This window comes from Astyanax mexicanus, chromosome 16 (assembly GCF_023375975.1).
Source record: "Astyanax mexicanus isolate ESR-SI-001 chromosome 16, AstMex3_surface, whole genome shotgun sequence".
Classification (NCBI taxonomy): domain Eukaryota; kingdom Metazoa; phylum Chordata; class Actinopteri; order Characiformes; family Acestrorhamphidae; genus Astyanax; species Astyanax mexicanus.
In genome coordinates this window covers 36019764-36040834 of record NC_064423.1, presented here as the reverse complement: position 1 = coordinate 36040834, position 21071 = coordinate 36019764, and the positions used below count along the sequence as shown (strand labels likewise).

At 37.9% G+C, this 21071-nt stretch overlaps 1 protein-coding gene across 2 annotated transcripts in view; it reads right to left on the bottom strand.

The window, feature by feature from the left end:
- sbf2 (SET binding factor 2) overlaps positions 1-21071 on the bottom strand; it is a 207335-nt gene that overhangs the window by 171571 nt on the left and 14693 nt on the right. For both annotated transcript variants that reach the window (XM_049465532.1, XM_049465533.1), the window contains exon 3: positions 9451-9536. In XM_049465532.1, the coding sequence (XP_049321489.1) occupies positions 9451-9536 (86 nt within the window). The remainder of the gene's footprint in view (positions 1-9450; positions 9537-21071) is intronic.

Below are 21071 nucleotides of genomic sequence, written 5' to 3'. Positions count from 1 at the left end.
GTGGATATTGAGGAGGGGTGGTGATTAGGGGTGTGCCATATCGTATCATACGCAATAATATCGCCAACATTTATGAATATTGTAAACGATAAGATACCCTGAAATATGGTGCCACATCACCCATCCCTAATTATCACATCAGGGTACTACTTTATTGATGTTTTTAGCATTATATTGATGTTTTATTTATTCGCATTATATATCTACTAGAGACAGATTATATCTGTCCAGTATCATTTATTTTACTTTATTTAGAGATATATTGAGTGCATTGTTAGTATCATGACATTCTGGATCATTGACTTCTGTCACAAATCTGTAAAATTCTTGTATTTTTTAATATCTCAGTTAGGGGTGGGCCATATCATATCGTATGCAATAATAAAATTTAATTTTCATTTTGTTGTAGTAGTGTATTCTTAAATTTTTTATTCAGTGTTTTGTCATATCACCAAAAAGTATCGGCATCACAAAACAATAACAGGAAATAGTGTGATATTATTTTAGGGTCATATCGCCCACCCCTAGTGATGATCATCCAATATTCCAATGAATGTTTAGAGGGTCCCCTTTGTGTAAAGTTGCCATTTTGGAGATACACGTTTTTTTCATTTGACAGCGACAATACATTCTGATAGATTGTAATGCATTAAATCTGTCATTTAATTTTATTAAAAGTAGAAAAACAGTGTAAGCTACACTTACAATTTGTTAAATATACAGTCACAAATCACACATCATTTATGGCAGTAATAAACCACAGGATGAATGATTGTGCACTAAACACTAGGTGTTTATCAGCTGCCGCAAACAAGCGCCACTCAGACTCATAAACGAAAACGGGAAGTGAGCAAACGATTAAGAATGGGAGAGGTGAAGAGTTGAAAATTCCATTTGATCAGTGAAGAGAAAGGCAGAGATCAGTGTAGGAAACTGTCCCTGTTTATGAGAGGCTGAGTAAGAGTAGGCCTGTTGGTTGTTTGTAATGGCTGTTAGCCGTGGTGGACCAATCTCATCTCAGCCTGATTCATGAGATTGCTCTTGGTCACGGAGCTTTCGGGTCTCCACTCTTGATCCCCATCCTGTTGACAGTGTCTGGCCCATCTAAGCAGCCAAAAATTAGAGCGCTTGGGATGACGAGAGTTTTCAATAAGCTAAACTGTCGTGCAAAGGTTGAAAATAGCACGCAAAAGAGCAAAGCTGGCCCAGTTCCTCTAAGATTGAAAACACCTTCAGAGGCAAAAGTTGTAAATATGTTTGGGGAGAATGGGGAGGGCACGTATTTTTTTTTTTTTTTTTATTTGGAACATTCCTCATCTGTGGTTATTTAGTTTGCTGGGGGCTGCTTTGACCACAAGATGCTTTTCGTGCTTGGTCTCATCCGCTGTGTTTTATCTATTCCCATGCGAAATCCTAGAAGTCATTTTCTTAGTGCAAAGAAAGTCTGCAAATAATAATGGTTCACATTCCATAAAAAGCGCTAACTGCCAGTTAAACACAAGAGTGTATCTTCATTAAAAACTACAAAGCTGGAATTCCAGTAATTCCACAAGTGTGACCATACTCGCTGGACGCATCTGACCCCCAGCAACTCATTTACTTCATTTTTTATGAATGGCCAGGCCTACATGTGGTAAATGTGGGGGGAAACGGAAAAAAATATTAACATATGAACCCAATTAACATAATTAAAATGTTTATATTTTCTAGACCAACTGAATCGAGTCACACAACTCACATCCCAAAGCGAGAGCAGATTTATCATTAACAGGATGTGGAGCCTTCGAGATTCCTGACATGCAAAGACATATAAAACATCACAAATCAGCAGAAACGGCACACAGCAACAAAACAATAAGGACCAGGGGGCAGAATTTGTGAGATGAGTAACATCTGGAGATGCCGGGATGTTTGGCTGAACAGACTCGAGCTGGATTTATAAATAGGAGCCCTCCACATGTTGGTGAGAGGCTGCTGGAAAGATGCTGGGTGGATGCAATCATGCCGTGTGCCCTGAAGCCCATTATAACTGGCCTGTGCTGCATTTCTGCTGAGACTAACCGAGACACAGACAACCCTACAGCACTATAAATACTACTAATTCAAAAAGCAAGCAGTTTGCTATGATGATGATGATCACGATGACTGAGTGTTCAATAAGAAGATTGGACAGTGTGTGTGTGTGTGTGTGTGTGTGTATATGTAGGGCTGTTCTAGAAAATAGTCTTAGTAAAGTCTTAGTACATAACAGGAATCAATCAATCACTGTCTAAGGCATCTAAGGCTATGACAACAAACAGTGATAAAAGAATGAAAAGTATCGACAAATAATCAACAATGTTTTCAATTACTTTCAAGGACTTGGTAGCATCTGAACGTCCCGTTTTCAGTACACACTGTACTCCACTGGGGGAGAAGAAGGGACATAATCCCACCCAAACCAAGCAAGGCCAATTATGCTGTCTTAAATTCTCAGCCTCAGATGGCTGTTGCTTCACCAGAGAGATTCAGCCACCAACATGCTGGCGCTTAGACAGTTGTGCCACTCAGATGCCCCAGTGGAGACATCACATGCTTGATTATTGCACTGACCCGGCTGTTACAAGATCTATTGTTGTATAACAACTTTAAGATCACTGTTCAAACTGAACTACAGCTTCTCTCGATGTAAAGAGTCCAATTTACCAGTTTAATCTCTATTATATAAATTATTATATGAAATACTGTATAAAAGACTTTGCTCTAAGAACCACTTGTAGCACCTTTAATTTAAAGAGAGTAATCTATAAATGTACAACATACAACATAATAGAGATACTGTTCAAATTTTTTGGGTAAATTTTGGTCTCATCTTTGCCAGTATTACAGGAGTAATCAGTTAGTTCTAATGTCCAGCTTGCTGTAAAAAAGGCACGTTATTTGGTCAGATCCACTTTTTTGGTATAAATCAATAGTTTCTTTAATCATCATTTTCATTTCTATAAAAACAGACCTCAAATATATATGGAGGTCTGTTGCCTTACTTTCCCACAGCTAAAAACTCTCACTGAATATTTGTTTAGCATTTTAATACTACAAATAAAAGTGTTCAAAATCAAAAGGTTAAAATGCTGCATCAGCTGCGGTTAAAAAAAGAGGCTGACTTCACATGTGTCGGAGGAGGCATGTGCTAGTCTTCACCCTCCTGGTTTTGGGGCATCACTAGTGATATACAGCTGGGTAGCAGCTAAAAGGGCGGGACCACTGACCTAACTAATTTAGGAGAAAATGGGGAAAATTTAGAAGAGAATAATAATAAATAATAATGTACTAAACAGCAAAACAAATACAAAATAGACTTTTTCTTTTAAGAAAAACACAGCTATTAATGCGTAAATTTTTTTAGTTTCACATTTTTGAGACGTTATTCTGTACTATACAGTATGGCTCACCCCTATGTGAGAGTACCCCTAAAGTATTAGTATTAGCTTGCACTATGTGGGTAAGGAGAGTTACAATGATGTATCAGAGCCTCAAACTGTGTCTCCTTTTATCTGATCATTAAGTTGATCTATTATGCTGAATTAAGTATTTCCAAAGCATGTTGTGTCCATTAAATCTGTAATGTAAATATCAGGAAATAAAAGCTGATATTCTGACCTACCACCTCATTCATCCTTTCATCTCAAACCCCAGTGTTTTCAGTGTCTATCAAAAAAAAAAAAAAAGAAGAAGGAACTTGCCTTGTTATTACAACAATCAGCTCGATTTAATGGCGTACGCATTCCTGAAATTAGAAAAAGTTCTTGAATCACTCAGATTCGGGCTTGACCCACATTATGCAATCTGTTGGTTGGCTAGCTGTCCTACCACCTGTTTAGAGGAATGGTCTGTATCTAACAAATGAACCTCCTTTGACAGGTTGAGATCTAAATAATAGATCTAAAAGCACCCAGCTCCTCTCTATTCTTTATCCCACGCAGAGATCTGCGGCTCAGTACAAGGGGAGTTTTTCTTCAGAAGTCTTCCAAATGGGGTTTAGTAATAGTCAGGAATGTCCCATTACCCACCAGCTGTGGCATCAATGGACACTGTTTATTAGTTTTAGGAGCGCAAAAAAAAAAAATTCTCATTGTGTAACAGAACAACAGAATTATAAAATTTGCAGTATTGAAAGCAGATATGCACAAATATGGAAATTGTTAGTCAATATCCAATATTTTTAATGAGTGTTTTACAAGTGTGAGGCTGCAACCAAGGCAAACTTATAAAATTAATTTTATCAGTACACTAACACACCAGATGTCATCATCCATCATCCAGTGCACCAAACATACACATTATGAATACAAGCAATGGGACATTTGCTTATTCATTGTATCTTCCAAAATCAAGGCTATTAAAAAGAGTTTATCCTGCTTTTGTTGGACTAACTGTGTCTACTGTCCAGAAAACTGCGATGATTTGACCGCATTTAGTGGCAAGAGCTCTAATGAAGTGAAGATGTTGGAGCATGATCACCTCACCTCATCTGTAACTCATCAAATCCAAACCATCACTGATTGGTGGAAAATTCACACTAGACCTCAAGCAGCTTGGACTGTGTGTCTCTCCACTCTTCCTCCAGACTCTGCTCGGTTTGGAGAGTCATGTCATCTGCTGGTGTTTTACAGCACTTCATGCTTCCCTCTGCTGACAACTTTTATGGAGATGTTTTCCAGCAGGACTTGGCACACTGCCCACACTGACAAAAGTACCAATAGGCCTTATTAAATATTCTAATTTTCTGACACACTGATTTTTGTGTTTTCATCGGTTGTAAGGGTTTAGGACTTTGCTCAAAAGGTCCAACAGTGGAAGTTTCCAGAACCAGAGTATCGAATCCACAACCCTATCTGTGTCAAAATCCTTTGTATGTGTACATATGCACCAGAGAGTTCTATTCTACTGGAAGTAGTTCTCTACAGGAACTAGACAAGATGTATGTGTGCATTTGTACATCTGTGTGAGCATTACATACAATGCATTCATCAGAAGGAGTGTCCACAAACATTTGGACATATATCGCTTATATAAATTCTGGGCACCTGCCCAAATGCAGCTGAACCTGATTGGTTGTAGATGTGCTCCCCATTCTCGATTTTAACGACATAATAATAGTTGATGTATTACATTCTAATGTATTGTGCATTTATGGAAACCCGGTTATAGCTCATGACTCTTAACTGCCTGAGGAGCACCAGATGTATGAAATTATGTGGTGAGCCTCGAAAAGCAGGTTTGAAAGATTAACTCTCACATCATCACATGCGCATGACTTCCTCGGGTGTGTAATTGCAGCCTGTCAGTCAGAGTCAGGAGCGAGTCTGTGCTGTGACAAAAGCGAAATGAAACTTGACGCAGGAGAAATTCAGGCCAGAAATGTTTCATCTGAGGCCGAATTTGCTTCCAAGCTGGTGATTTTTCTCCAATGCACGATCAGAACAAGGAGTCCTGCAAGATGTTTGGAAGGAAATGAAGCACTGAAGGTATACTGTAGAGTCCAGCACACAATACTGACTGATGGAAAGCAGATTTGAGAGTAATCTCTGTTGTTATTCCTACACTGTGCTGCATGGAAGATCTTGATGACAACTGGCTCACCACCTCAACGGTTCACGTCCCGTCAAAGTGGGCGAACAAAGCAGTTAGGAGAACCTTTACCGAAAATCTGGAGTTAAGTGAAGTGGAGGCGTCCCTCCTCCAGTCAGGTTTTACGGCTCAGTAGGCCTGTCATAATAATTATGTTAGAGATTTATTGTATCGTACACCAATTAAGCATAACATTATGACCAAGTTCTTGTTTCAAACACATTATCCAATTTGTATCCAACACTGAGCATACAGGAGCACTTTGTAGTTCTATAAGTACAGACTATAGGCATGTCTTTGATTTTTTGCATACTTTATTATACCTGTTATACTCTGTTCACGACAGGACACAGTTTGTGGACTACGACAACGACAAGACAAGATGGAATTTGGCTATATTAGTGATGACACTCACAAGACACACACACAGATATTGTGAGCATACATGCCCAGAGTGGTGGGCAGCCAGGTTTCCAATCAGATTTCCAGTCAGGTTTTCTAGCTCAGTTGGCCTCTTACAACAATTATGTACCAATCAAGCATAATATTGTGACCACCTCCTTATTTCACACACATTATTAACACTGAGCGTATAGGAGAACTTTGTAGTTCTGTAATTACAGACTATATTCCTGCATTCTTTGCATACTTTGTCTACTACAACAAAACTATAACTACAACTATGACTACAACTTAAATACTACGACTATAAGACTAAAACTACAACAAAACCAGGTTCGAACCCCTGCTCATGCAGCTTTGCCATCAAGCTGCCGGCGTTAGAGGGAGCAAAATTGGCCTTGCTCCCTCCGGGTGGGTAGATGGCGCTCTCTCCCCACATCAATCCTACGGTGATGTCTCCAGCACAGGGCGTCTGTGAGCTGATGTACCGGAGCCGAGCCGCTGTGCTTTCCTCCAAGCGTGCTGGCTTCTTGGTAATGCTGCATCAGCAGCAGCTCGAAAAGAAGCGGTGGCTGGCTTCACATGTATTGGAGGAAGCATGTGTTAGTCTTCACCCTCCTGGTGTGTTGGGGCATCACTAGTGATAGGGGGAGTCCTAATGAGTGGGTTGGGTAATTGGCCATGTAAATTGGGGAGAAAATGGGAAAAATTAGAAATAAAATTATAAAAAAAAAACTATAACAAAACAGGTCTATGACAAGACAAAACAAGATAGTGATATTGTGAGCATACATGCCCAAAGCAGTGGGCAGCCTTTACTTCCCTGGGAGGGTTAAGGGCCTTGTTTAAGGGCCCAACAGTCACAGTCCACTTAACTCAAACTCACAGCTTTGTCGTCAATGGACCAGTGCTCTAACCACTAAGCCACCACAGCCCTAGTAACACTAAGGTGTTACTAAAATAAATGAATGCTAAAAAATGCTAAAATAAATAAATAAATACTGCTGCATCTGATTCACTTGTAACAGCAAACACACACTAACACCTCACCACCATGCCCATCAGTGTTAAAGAACAAAGTGAAAGAAGGATAATAATAAAAGTATACAGTGAAACAGATACAGAACTACAGTCTGTAATTATAAAATTACAAAGTACTTTAATACAATCAGAGGAGCTGATATAATGAATAATGATTGTAGAACCAAGAAGGTGGTCATAATGTTACGCTAGCATAAAAGGCCTACAGCTCAGAGCAGCTTGTGGTTAGTCACAATTATGTCTCTGCAAACAAATAAACAAACACAGATATCTTAGTGGCCTGAAGTAGATGGAGCAAGCTGCTGAACCCAAGGGCACAGACTGGTTTACTGCTACTGTTGCTCTGCAGATTTACAGCTTGTTCTCTTTCGGCTCAGATAAGCAAATATTTGGGCCTGAGCTGGGATGATTTGTGCCTCCGGGTAATTGATCCCCCCCACAGTCTGACCCAGAGGCAGGCAGGGAGTGATCTGCCTCATACTGGCCTTATATGGAGTGCGCAGACACCCAGCAGAGTCACGATGATAAGGAGCTGGATGGGCACACTCCCCCCACACACACAGAGCGAGACAAGAGCATGGAATTCCCCAATTAGCGTAAATGAAGGGGTTGGAACAAACCTCTGAGTAAACAACCAACAACCATTTATATTTGCTGACAGAGGAAAAGCAGATAAGAGGCTGTGAGGATGTGGAGCGTCAAAGATCGTTTTTTTATCTGTTATTCTTTTTATTGAAAAGGGATTCATTGTGCTATCATTGTGAAAAGTAAGGATGATATACGGCCTATCAGTATCAACTAGTTTTACACTGTTTTCAACTGTTGCTTGGCGGTTGCTATGACGTTGCTAGGTGGTTGCTATGATGTGTTATAATAGATGAGTGCTACAGTGTTGCTAGGTGATTGCAATGGGATTTCTTTTCAGTGGTTGCTAGAGTGTTGCTAGGTGGTTGCTGTGTTATCTGTGGTAGTTGTTAATGCGGTACCCCATGTTTTTTAAACTGGTTCTACACTGCTAGGCAGCTGCTATGTGGTTGCTAAGATATGTCAGAAGGTTTCTATGATTACACTAGCTGGTTGCCAATTGTTGCTTGGAGGTTGCTGTGATGTTTCTAAGTAGATGGGTGCTACAGTGTTGCAAGGTAATTGCAATGGTATTTTAGGCATTTGCAACAGTTTAGTGGTTGATAGGGTGTAGCTGAGTGTTTTTGTTGTCCTGGTTGGAGTGATGTCTATGTTGGTTTTTAAGTTGATGCTGCACTATTGGTTCTACACTGCTAGGCAATTGCTATGAGGGTTTCTATTTTATTGAATGATTGTTTCTAATTGCTGCTTTGTGATTGCAATTATGTTGCTATGGTGTTGCTACGTGGTTGCTATGTTATCATAGATGGTTGGTGTAATGTTTATGGTGGTTGACAATTTGTTGCTGCAGCACCACATGTTCCTTTCAACTGGTTCTACACTGCTAGGTATTTGCTATGTGGTTGCTATGATTTTTCATAAAGTTTCTATGTAGTGGCTACTTGGTGGCAGATTACATGGTTGCTGTGGTGTCTATGTTGGTTGAAGTGGTGTCTATGTTGGTTGTAGAGTTGATGCTGCACTACCTCATGTTTTTCCAACTGGTTCTACACTGCTAGGAAATTGCTTTGGAGGGTTCTATTAAGTTGAATAATGGTTGCTAATTTTTGTGGTTGCTATGAAGTTGCTAGGTGGTTGGTAGGGTATTGCTTGATGGTTGGTAGATTGTTGCTTGGTGGTTGCTATATTATCATAGATGGTTGGTGTAAAGCACCCCATGTTTCGTTCAACTGGTATGAGGTTGCTATGATATTCCAGGTGGTTTACAAGATACTGTTAGCTTGTGGTTAGTATGATGTTCCTAAGTAGATGCGTGCTACAGTGTTGCAAGGTGATTGGACTGGTATTTCAGGCCTTAGCTACAGGGTTGTTAAAGAGTTGGTAGGGTGTTGCTAGGTGGTTACCTCAATAAAAGCGATTTTAAAGGTATAGAAAAAGGTTAGAAAATGTTTATAAAATTTTATGCAGAACTGTTAATTTCAGCTATTAATGAAAAATATGGTTTAGTGGCTTTTTAAACAAATGTCTGATTTTACAGGAGTTTTTATAGGATACCTGGAAACTTAGAATGTTGCCAGACAGAATCCATCTATATTTAATCAATCAGAACCACAAGAAAAGCTTCTACAGCCTCATCAAGTACAGTTCTTAACATGTCTGACATATTTAGATCATCATGAAGAGCTTTTTAATCACTTAATCACAAGCAGGTGAGCATTCGTGGGTGATTGCCAAGACCATGCCATGGCATGACACCAGTCCAGTCCATGTAAAACATAAGATCACATGATACAGACAGGCTCGACTACTCACCATCTCCACACCCGGAGGGAACGGTGTGCCATCCCAGTCCTTTTTCGGGAATCGCTGGATGATTTTTCCACATGCTTCTCCTGAACCTGGCGGTAGAAAACATTAAGACAGTAAGAATTAAGTTTGCAATTTACAACCTCAACATCATAATTAAACCCCAGGACCCATATTATTCAGATATTAATCCTAATACAGAAATTCTATTGTGAATTAATATAGAGATTTTGGCAATCGTTTAGCATTCGCCCGTTACAATAATTATCTTATTGACTTACAATTACAACTGTACAATATACGGCCATGACTGCCTAATTTTTGCTAACCTCAATATTTCCCATTGTGTTTAGTTGGTGAGACAAGACTTTTAACATTAATGAGCCAGTATATAGACTATGTCTAAAAACAGGGGGTTATTTTATTCATGATTTATTTTTATAGTATATTTAAGATTTTTTTCTGTATAATCCAATTCCAAAGTCTTTATATATTCATAAAAATGTAATGTGTAATGAGTAAATGCAATATTATGCTACTATTTTATCTTTACATCAATGCAGGGATGCTGTAGTGAAATTTAAGACTTTAACCTTTTAAAACCAATCTCATTTATATTTTAGACCGGAGTTTTTTTCCCTTTGTAGAGGGCAAACAAGGCCATTTCCTGTCTGCAGGTATCATGGGATTTGTAGTTTAATCACCACAAATTAACACTGGTAGCCACTCCCCCAAAAACACAGAGAACACAGAACTAACTTATCATTAGACAATGCTTATCAGGAATTAAAAAAGGTGAAAGAACATTTAAAACTTGACTAAATTAAACTTAAGAGCTTAGATGGACATCTGTCCGTTTAAGACTTTTAAAGACCCTGCAATTGCAAAACAATATGGTCTTAAAATTGTTTATAAAAAAATTACACATTTAATAATTTCTAAATATTTACAAAACTATTATTTCATCCAAAAAACAAAGGCTAATATGAGAGTGCTAGTTTAGCATATATTGTGGAGTGCCACAGGGTTCTATAAAGGGCCTATTAGTTCTGGAAATGACAAATTGTGGGTTTATTTACAGGATCTAAGGGGTCAATTAATAATAATACCAACAATAATTATCAATTAACAAATGAACAAAATACAATTATAGAGAGAAAACTAAAAAGTGCATATTATAGGCATGATAGTAATTTCTACAAATCCCAACAAGTAAGACAATACTTAAGGGGCATATCAGGATAATCCCCCTCCACAAAAAACGGCTGTAACGTGTGCTCACTATTCCAGACTTTAAAACTGGCACATTCACTCCTCGCACATTCTTTCTGGTCATTTCATATTCCAGAAGCACTACTAACTCTTTCCTGGTCATTTCCTTCATGGAGACGCAGAGGTGTGTTTGCGTAGCTTAGAATCCCAGATATTAATCTAATGTCTCTAAGGCCTAGTGCAAGCTAAATCTATTTATTCATGTATATGTATATATATATATATATATATAACACTGTAATACTCAGAATTGTTCTGAATATTTAAAGACCTCTCTTTTTGCTCTTTTAAAGCAATAAAATCATACACATTACATATTATAGCAGGAGCTTTACCATTCAGTAGCTGTTTCTTTACTTTTTTTTTGCACAGTTTTGATTTTTTTTATTTGAGTTGTTTTACAGCATCAAGGGACAGGAATGAGCATTATGTCCCATTAATTTTGTCTTCCACTGGTGAATGCTAAGGAATGCTAGAGCGAATTTTCAACAATTCTAGCCAGACACTACCAGTCACAATCATTACCGCCCCACTGCACTGTTCATTAGGCTTCAATTAAGTAGTCGACTAATCTGCCGATTATTGGTTCAATTAGTCGACTAGTCACAATTATTTTTTGTCATGCCCTTCATTTGTACTTTTTACTGAAAGCCAATTAGGATTCTCAGGATTTGTCACTCTCTCACTATTTGTGTTGGTGTGTCTTTTCTTTTGTGTGTATGCTCTTTCGCTCCATCACACATTAACGACAAATTAACTTTATTTTATTTTTTACAGTCAACGTTGTCAATTACGATGACTAATTAATACAGCCCTACTGTCCACTCTGGTTGGTAATTCACAGAAATGTTGAGAAATGTTAAAAAAAAAAAAAAAAAAAAAAGTCTGCACAACTTTAGAGATTAAACGGCCCATCAATCAGGCCTCGCTCCGAATATAACAATACAATAGGTCCCAGACCAAATGTTTAACTTTATTTACATGATAAGACATTGTACAATAATTGTACGATAATTCTGAAATGACTTTTACTGGCAGCTAATCGCAAGAGTTACTTTTACATTTCCTCTTTTTTTTTTCATTATTGCTTTGGTTTGTTTGCGCCCCATCCCCCCAAAAAAGTTTTAACACCCGGTACCACTGCTGTTGTCCCATGACTTTTGGCATGTCAGTGTATATTTCAATAATTTTGTTATTGTGCTAAACACACACAATCTAAACATATGGAAGAAATCATTAGTGATTAGAGAATGTAGACTGTCTGCATAGTTCATTATAAAAGGGTACAATTTGTTCCAGAGCTGCACAATTTTACTACCAGTGTCTGACAGCAGTTTAAACTTTATTGATAATAATAAATAAAGAGTTAATACAGTGGAAATCACAGAGCTAATGTGCATTGTGTAAATCCCCATGACAAAATGAAGCTGGGAAACGAAAGCTGGAGTTTTCATTTAGCCTGAGGTGGTGGAGTTTCCTGCAATTCATCACAGTGAATGAAGAGGGAGGCCGAGGTAACGACACTCAATCACAGGCTGACAACACTTAACCTGACGGATCACCTTAAACGCACTAGTGAACATTACCTAAATTCACTAAAACGCTAAAATAACTCACTTAACTCATTTAAAAATAGGCCTATTAAACACATGCACCAGTTTTTGGCCAATATCACCAATAAATGCAATAGGAGTGGGCATCACAAGGCATCTCACGTTACATTACCACGATACTGCAATTCTACGATACTTCATCCTATGCTGTGTTACTGAAGAGAAAAAAATTCTCCTAAAAAATCCAAATATCAGGATTACGGAATTACGGAATTACTGGTGTCAGTTTCACAGAATGTATCAACCAATATTCTTTACCGAAGTTTACCCTATGAATTTGATTAGTACCACCATTTGGAGTAACGAAGCAGGAACTTTAGTAACTGGAAAATTAGAGTGCCTATGTATTAATATATATATCCATACATAATGTTATGTATCGACAATGTATCGCAAACAAAACAATACAATATATCGCAATAGTGACAATTTGACATCCATTAATGGAAGCATTACATAAATTGTCATATTATTTTTTCTGTTGTGGAGTCACTGACTAAAATTAAGAAATATATTCTGATAGAAAATATTGATGATGTAGACCAGCACTACTTGGACCACTGGTAGAAAGAATGATTCCTATGACACATAACCTGAAATATCACAGAATTATTTATACTGACACACAGTAGTAAACAGTCTGTATGGTAACACACTCTGAGAGTAAAGATTTCAGAGTGTGTTACCGTACAGAGAGATTTAAGCGATGGCCAGGAAGAAACACATTTTTCAATAAAGGAACATTTCTGTAATAGAGATCAAGTCGCAGTACTGCACACTTCTCTTATTAAGACTCAAATAAATAAATACATAACTACTACTACAACTACTACTACTACTACTACTACTTTATTGTCTTTGTTCTAAAGCAGAGAAAGACTGAAACTCAGTTAAACCTTAGCTGTCTTTAACAATTTTATCCCATAACAGATAAACTGAACTTTAAAAACTCTCAAAAACATTTAAAGATGTAGTTTGAGCAGGAATTTCAACAATGGCAGTTCCTAACAATGAACAAAACCAAATACCCACCAGTTAGCATTACACAAATGTCATCATAGTAATTGGTGGCTATTAGCATTCATTTATGCCAGTCACGTTCACAATTTTGGTCACATTACTCTTGTAAAAGCGGCAATTAAGCATTACTCATTTTACAGCAGACTGTAATCATGCAAAAACAATGTTATATCATTTGGCATGATGGAAATAGAGTAGAGCACAGCAGTTTCTGTAGATTAAAGCAGAAACATCATTTGCCAAGATTGTATGCATGAGTCTTCATCAGAAAAAATCTGTATAATATGCCTAAAATACCCCAAAATAGTGCAAAATAGTGAACTATGTACAGTAATACCTGCCTGATAAAGACTGCTCAGCTTAAAACAGTGAAACTGCTTTCAGGCTTAATATAAATTTCTTATCTAATCCACTGGATCAGGATTTTGGACACTAATTAGGACCTTATCAGTAGTAAAAAAGCATGCGGACCAGCGCATGCCTCCTGCGATACATGTGAAATCAGACTCCGCCTCTTTTCTAACTGTCGCTGATGTAGCCTCTCTCCTTAGCCAGTGGACTCTGAGGAAAGCACAGTCACCCAGCTCTGATACATCAGCTAACAGACACCTCTGCTGATTGACGTAAACCTGGGAGTAATGAGTGGAGAGAGCACAGCCAATTACAGCTTCTCTGACTCTGGCTGCTGATGCCGAAGCAGTATGATCCTGAATTTAAACAGGCGATCTTCAGGTTATAGCAGCAGTACTTTAATCCACTGGACCACTCAGAGCACCATGAGCTGGACCCTGACAATAGGGCAATATTTTATTATTGCGATATATTTTCCTATCGTACTGACAATATGCTTTTTTAAGAATATCGAGGTTAACATGAGTTCTGACCGAACACTAACCCAACTGTACATTTAATTACAGTGAGTGTTAACAATCTTGTAAAGGAAAAATCAAATCAAATTAAAAAATGAAAATCACTGTACTTTAAGATGTTTTTTATTTTTATTTTATACTTCCAATGCATTTTGTCTGTGTGCCAAAACATGATAAATACAGTGTATAGTAAAAATGTCTCATCATAACACTCAACTCTATTTAGAATTACAGGAGATGGCTTTTATACTGTTTATACCAATAACAGAATTATATTGTATCGACCAAAATAATAATCACAATATGCATATTTAATAAGTCAAAACTCGATAAATACTGCGTAGCATAAGATTATCATAAAATATCATGATACAATATATTGCTATATATAATATACTAATGTAACATACACCAAGTGTGGTGGCTTTATACTGTTTATATCAATATCAGAATTGTATTTTATCCAGAGAAACAAAGAAATATATTGTAATAAATAAATACATTTGCCCATATCGTCCAGCCCTAAGCGAAATTAGGAAAAATATCTCCAAACTTTAAGGATCTGTGGTAAACATTTTGGTACAAAATGCTTGGAACAGAGTAGTTCAGTCTTAAGTAAAGTAAAGTTCTTCTGACAGATTTTTGCAAATAATTGTACAGAAAACACAGTTCTGAACATTATAATGCATAAAATTAGTTTGATTATAGTTGAACAAATTCTGCCTCCCTCTACTACTTTTAACAGCTTTACACTGCACAAGCAAGGTGCTCTCACGTGTGATGTATGCTGCAATGTTAGTTTTTCACAGTTTCAGTTTCTATTCTGCACCTTGCACAATAATTAACAAGGATTTGGTAAGGTTGTATTTTTGATATTTGCTTAAAAAGATACAAAGTCCGGTAAGAGATTGCTGTAAAAATCCAGACACACAGCATGTAAATCCCAACTTTTTGTATCTAACTGTTCATCACATTTTACAGCAAACATCGAGCAGCCCTACTCACTGTACGTGTGCTTGAATGGGTTTCCAAACACTTAGCCTTTCCCAGCACTGCTTCTGTCTGTATAAACATTTACTGCCAGTTATTCCCACAACTGTGTACAATCTCTCTCCACTTCTTATGGCATCCGACTCCTCAGAGGACCTCTTGACAGTAGCACTAGCTTCCAGGTAGCTTTTATTACACAACACCAGAACACACACAAAACAGCATGTCTTTAAACACACTGTCAAAGATGTGCAGGTCACGCCAGTCCTCATACGCATGATTCATGAAACAGCTGTTTAAAAAATGAAGAAATACATACATAAATTACAAATAATGACATGAACATTCATTTTAAATTAATCTGTGAAGCTTTTGTACCTCAGCGATCACCTTTGGAAACAAAAAAGTACACTGCAACGTTCCTGACGCATGACTGCGAGGCTAAGATGCGTTTTCCAATTATTCCATCTTTCAGCGGTCTGTTTTCACTCATTTCTCTCATTTTTCACACTGACTTTGATGTGGGTTCTGCTTCCTGTAAACATGCTGACCAGAGAACAGCAGTGCTGACATTCACGTTTCTGAATTTAATCTAGACTAGCGAAGAGCTTTCAAATAGGAAACAGCAGGCTACAGTCAATAACTAAAATCACTACATTGGTCTTTTAAAATTATAACCTTCCAGTCAAGCTCTATTTTCTCCCTGAACCCTTCAAAAGTACTGAAGTGCACTTGCAGCCTTTCAACCTGCACTGTCATATCATGTATTAGTTTCATAGTACTTATGTGCTTCTATACAGCTTCTTACTCAATGTTTTCTTTATTAATGTATTTTCTATATTTATATGCATTGTAGATTAATATTAAAAGACAATACAACAATTAAATGACATATAATGAATTAGTAGTAAATAGTAAATAGTGTTAGTCCTCCACAATAATCTTCTGATCTTAACCTGATGAACTGAGATGGTGATTTGAGGTGATTTAATTGGGATGAGCTGGAGCTTCAAAGCGTGAAGAAAAGCAGCAACTATTATTGTTCAGCACCTCCAGAAACTCCTTCACTCTGAGAAAACTATTCCAGGTGACTCTCCCTCATGAAGACACTGAGATTAAAATACCAAGAGTGTGCAGATCTGTCCTCAAAGATAAAAGAGCTGAATAAACTGCCCAAATTCAGAAAGGAAAAGCAATTTCAAAACATAGTAAGAATTAAGCTGTAATTGCTGCAAAAGTGGCTTCTTTAAGAACATGAATACAAGATTTCAGTTTCTGATTTCCAATTACGTATAAAACGATACTATTATCCAATGAAAGGGATGCAAATGCCTGTGCAGTCACCCAAAATACCACAGCAACCAGCTAGCAAAACTTTAGCTTTGATCAATCAACCAGTTTAGCAACAGCAAAGCAACTCATCTGGGATACCGTAGCAACACCTGGCAACATCTTAGCAATAGTCAAGGAAACCAAAAACAGCCACCTATTTAGACAATACTGAAGCGTTTAGCTTTAGCCTTTAGCTTTTGTTAATTTCTTTCAGTTTTTTAGCCCCACAATTAGCGAACACCTGGTATTAAACTAAGTGCCAGTAGTTTCTTGTTTATCTGCCCCAGAATGTCCTATTCTATTGCCAAATGTTCTATTTAGGAACTGTATCAGCGATGGAGGCAAATATAGAGCAGCTGAATTAATGCATTGATTATAAGGGGTGTCCACCAACATTCAGACATTCAGTATCCTTTAGAGAGCTTTTCCACTAAAGGGAATTTGGTGAAAAGGAGAAAGCAGACATGCACTAAATCAATGAGCTCGAAAACAGAAACAAGAGAAAAACAGAACACCACTAATACGGACATCTGGAGATTTTCCACAACGCAAAGTCCGGAAAACCAGGAATTGTTCTGGCAGAAAACAGAAGCCCTGAATCAGGGTGTTGATCAATCATGAACGAGGCGTACTCTACAAAACAATAGGAGCCTGGTGCTTCAGTTAAAGAAATAATCTGGTGATAAATCAAATTAATACGATTTATCTCTGACCCCAGACGCCATCGATCAGCCAAGTCATGTTCAGTCTCTAAAGTTTCTTTAGCTTAGAACGGGAGACGCTAATTGCATGGCTGACTACGGGTATACTAGTGTGTATTAGTATCAGTTATCATAATTTGGCATTAGTGGTTTAGAGTACCCAGTTGCATGAATAAATTAAAGATTTTACAAGCACATATGCTACCCATAAACCTTATGCTGTAAAACGTAGAATTTTTCATGGCGTTATTAACCTCCTTCTTCTTCTATTTCATCTGTAGTCTATCAGTCTATCTGCCGCGTGTACAGAGAGCCTAATAACTCTTCTTTAATCTTCTCTATTCATTACTGTTCTCATGTTTGATTTTAAGCAACTAAAAACAACAAATAAAAAGGATGTGTGTGTGTCTGTGTGAGAGACAGTGCATTGAACTGTACTCATACAAAGCAATAAGTCCAAACTGTGGTTCCAAGCCAACCAAGACTTATGTGTACTGTTGCACTAATATGTCTGATTGAAAAAAGTAGATAAAAGATTAAGTTAAATATGTATGTCTGCAGATATACAGCTCTGGGAAAAATAAAAGACCACTTAAACATGATGAGTTTCTTTAATTTTACCAAACTGAAAACCTCTGGAATATAATCAAGAGGAAGATGGATGATCACAAGCCATCAAACCACCAAACTGAACTGCTTGAATTCCTGCACCAGGAGTGGCATTAACTTCTCCAAAAGCAGTGTGTATGACCGGTGGAGGAGAACATGCCAAGATGCATGAAAACTGTAATTAAAAATCAGGTTATTCCACCAAATATTGATTTCTGAACTCTCAACTCTGTTTATAGAATAAAACAACAATGTTCATTTTATTAAAAAGTATATCTATAACAGTGGTCTCTTATTTTTTCCAGAGCTGTATGTATTTATGTATAACATTGGAGATTAGCATCAGACCAGAATTCCCACATCAGTGCATTCCTAGAAAAAAAAAAAACAGTTTATGCAATGTGACTTTCAGGACTGATTTACTATATTTGGTTGTCTAATGTTTACCAAATGTTTTAGAACTTAAAACACAGTCTGACTGACCTTCCTAATCATTCAGTCCTCAGATACATTAAAACACTTTAAATGAATTAATTCTTTTTCAGCACAATTTTCATCATCCTGGGATAACTACGATTTAGACAATATTTATTATGAGCCAGTAAATCTGATTTATAAATATTATATCAGGAGTGAGACAGAGAAGGATCTACATCATATATTCACAATGTATTTCCTCCACCAGTGTTACATTTGTTTCAGACCAGCTGTCCACAACCCCTTCAAGAGCTGACCTCTGAAGAACTCTTTGTGGAACTGGAGACCATTTAATCTCTGAGAGCGTCCCCAGCCGGCACTGGGGCAACAGCCTGGATAGAAGAATCGGGGCAGTTAATGACACTCATCAGGTGTCCACAGGCCACATTAAGTGAAATCATATGTCCCAAATCCCCGAGCAGTTTACGCTCTGCCTCTGAGATGCCTAAAGGCAGAGGAATTCTTAGCATTCCAGAAGGTTCTATACAGAACGGATCGTATCACCACAAAAAGTCGCTTGTCATCCGACAGATAACACTGAAGTGCAGCGGGTCACCCTGGTCCTGAACTTCACCACACAATAAAAACATGGGATTTCAAGGATCCTCTTACAAAAACACTCAGTGAGAAATTCCAAGCTGGCATTTTTCACTCTGTGTTCACACTATAAAAGCCAGTGTGCGTGAACGCCAGCATTACGAGAAACAAAGTTTACGCAATTTACAAGAGCACCGGCGAAGATGCATCTTATCTCTTGTAACGTAGAAATCCGAAACAGCTAGAAACGCATTTGCACAAAACTTGGACGAGTTCCAAAAACTTTAGCAATACGTAAAGCCCGCGGCATGAAACCGCATGCCAAACGCGCTGATTTAAAAAGTGAGGCAATGTCGAGTTTATTTTTGTCAGACATGTTTTGTTCTCTCACATCTTCAACCGTACTCTGACCCAGAAACATGTCTCCCGGCAGAACACGGCACATCCTAAACTTGTCACAGGGTGTGGCCACACCGTGCCTGCAAGCAATAAGCAAAGGATGACTGTAGAAAAGAATTTTTGGGGTTAAACCCAATTAAATAAATCAGCATGTGCAGTTAAACTGAACAGCAAAAGGACTGGGACAACTGCTCAATCACAGTTGCTTCCAAAACAACTCATTGCATGCTGGAAAAGACATAATGTGGCTGTGCTACTACATTAGGTAGACACTGGCCATGATACTTTAAAATTAATTGATTTAAGCTGATTTTATTTACTGAGTCTTATTTAATTTACCCTGTTAATTTAAAACAGAATTCAAAGCTGTGAACAGTCTGTGTATGGACCAGTTAAATGTAAAAAGACGCCTAGATATATGGCGGTGTATAGTCAATCTGAAGGTAATAAATATGTATATATCGGCATTGGCCCAGAAATTCACATCAGTGCATCCCTAGGAAAAAAAAAACACTTTTTCAGTAAACTGTTGATATAATGCACTGCATTATATCATATGTTTTATATACATATAAAACACTGCACTGACTTTGGACTTGATATTACACAGTGGACCAACACCAGCAGATGACATGGCCCTCCAAACCATCACTGACCATCAGTAAATTTTACATTTCATTTGGAAATCAAACCCTTTGCTGACAACTTTTATGAAGATACAGATTTCATTTTCCAGCAGGACTTGGCACACTGCCCACACTGACAAAAGTACCAATTAGTCTTATATAATATTCAACATTTTTGAGACATACTGACTGTTGCGTTTTCATTGTCTATATAATATATAAGTTTTACATTTTGAACTGAATTATTAACACAAAATAACTTTTTTAATGATACTAACAATTTTTGAGATACACCTGTATACCTGTATATGGCAGCTGTTTCAGTGTATGGCTACAGTCTTATCAGTTTCATCCAAGAATACGAGGAAGAGAACTATAAAGATGAAGAAGACATGACACATAGCGCTGTAGGCCTGGCATATCTCGCCAGATTCCTCATTATTCCTCTTTGTACTTTGTACACAAAGCACTCATTTATCTTGTTTTCATTTCTCTCTGCAGCAGTTCTTCACAATAATTCATGGTGGGGAGAGCTGAACGTGGGGTTTTGAGGAAGAATCCGGTTCTTTTTACGTCATGGCCACGTTAACACCTGACAAGAACTGGCTCGATCCACGAGCAGGTGGGATTCTGAGACAGGTTGGCAGCACACTCTTATCTAAACTCTTATTCTAAGCGGACGTTCGGAAAAATGCTGCTCCGGCGAGTTTTTCCTTTTTCCGCAGCTGCCATTCCTGAGCGGGTCGTACCACACGTTCCAGAAAAGGAGATACTCATGCAAAGGAAGACGCCACTCTTTGCATGGGTAAAGGGTAGCAGAGATTAACAAATCAGTGATGTCAGAAAGTTCAGATTCCAGGAAGCAATCCAATGAGGGCACGATCGGCAGCAGACCTGGAAAAATAATCAGAATAATAACCAGGAGAGGGATGCGCATCCTTCCGCAACATTCCAGTGAACTGACAGGGCCAACAAAGAACACTAACGTAACACATCCATCAAACTTTTGATTCACTCTGGCTGTGGCAGGCAGGTAGGTCAGCCATGAAACCAAACAATGTGAATAAACAAAAGATAAGCGAACCGACACACTCGCCCGCGCACTCGTCTACATACACTCACAGAATAAAGCCATGTTTCTAAAGGGCTGCACGTGTCCAAAACAAATATCCCAGCCATATG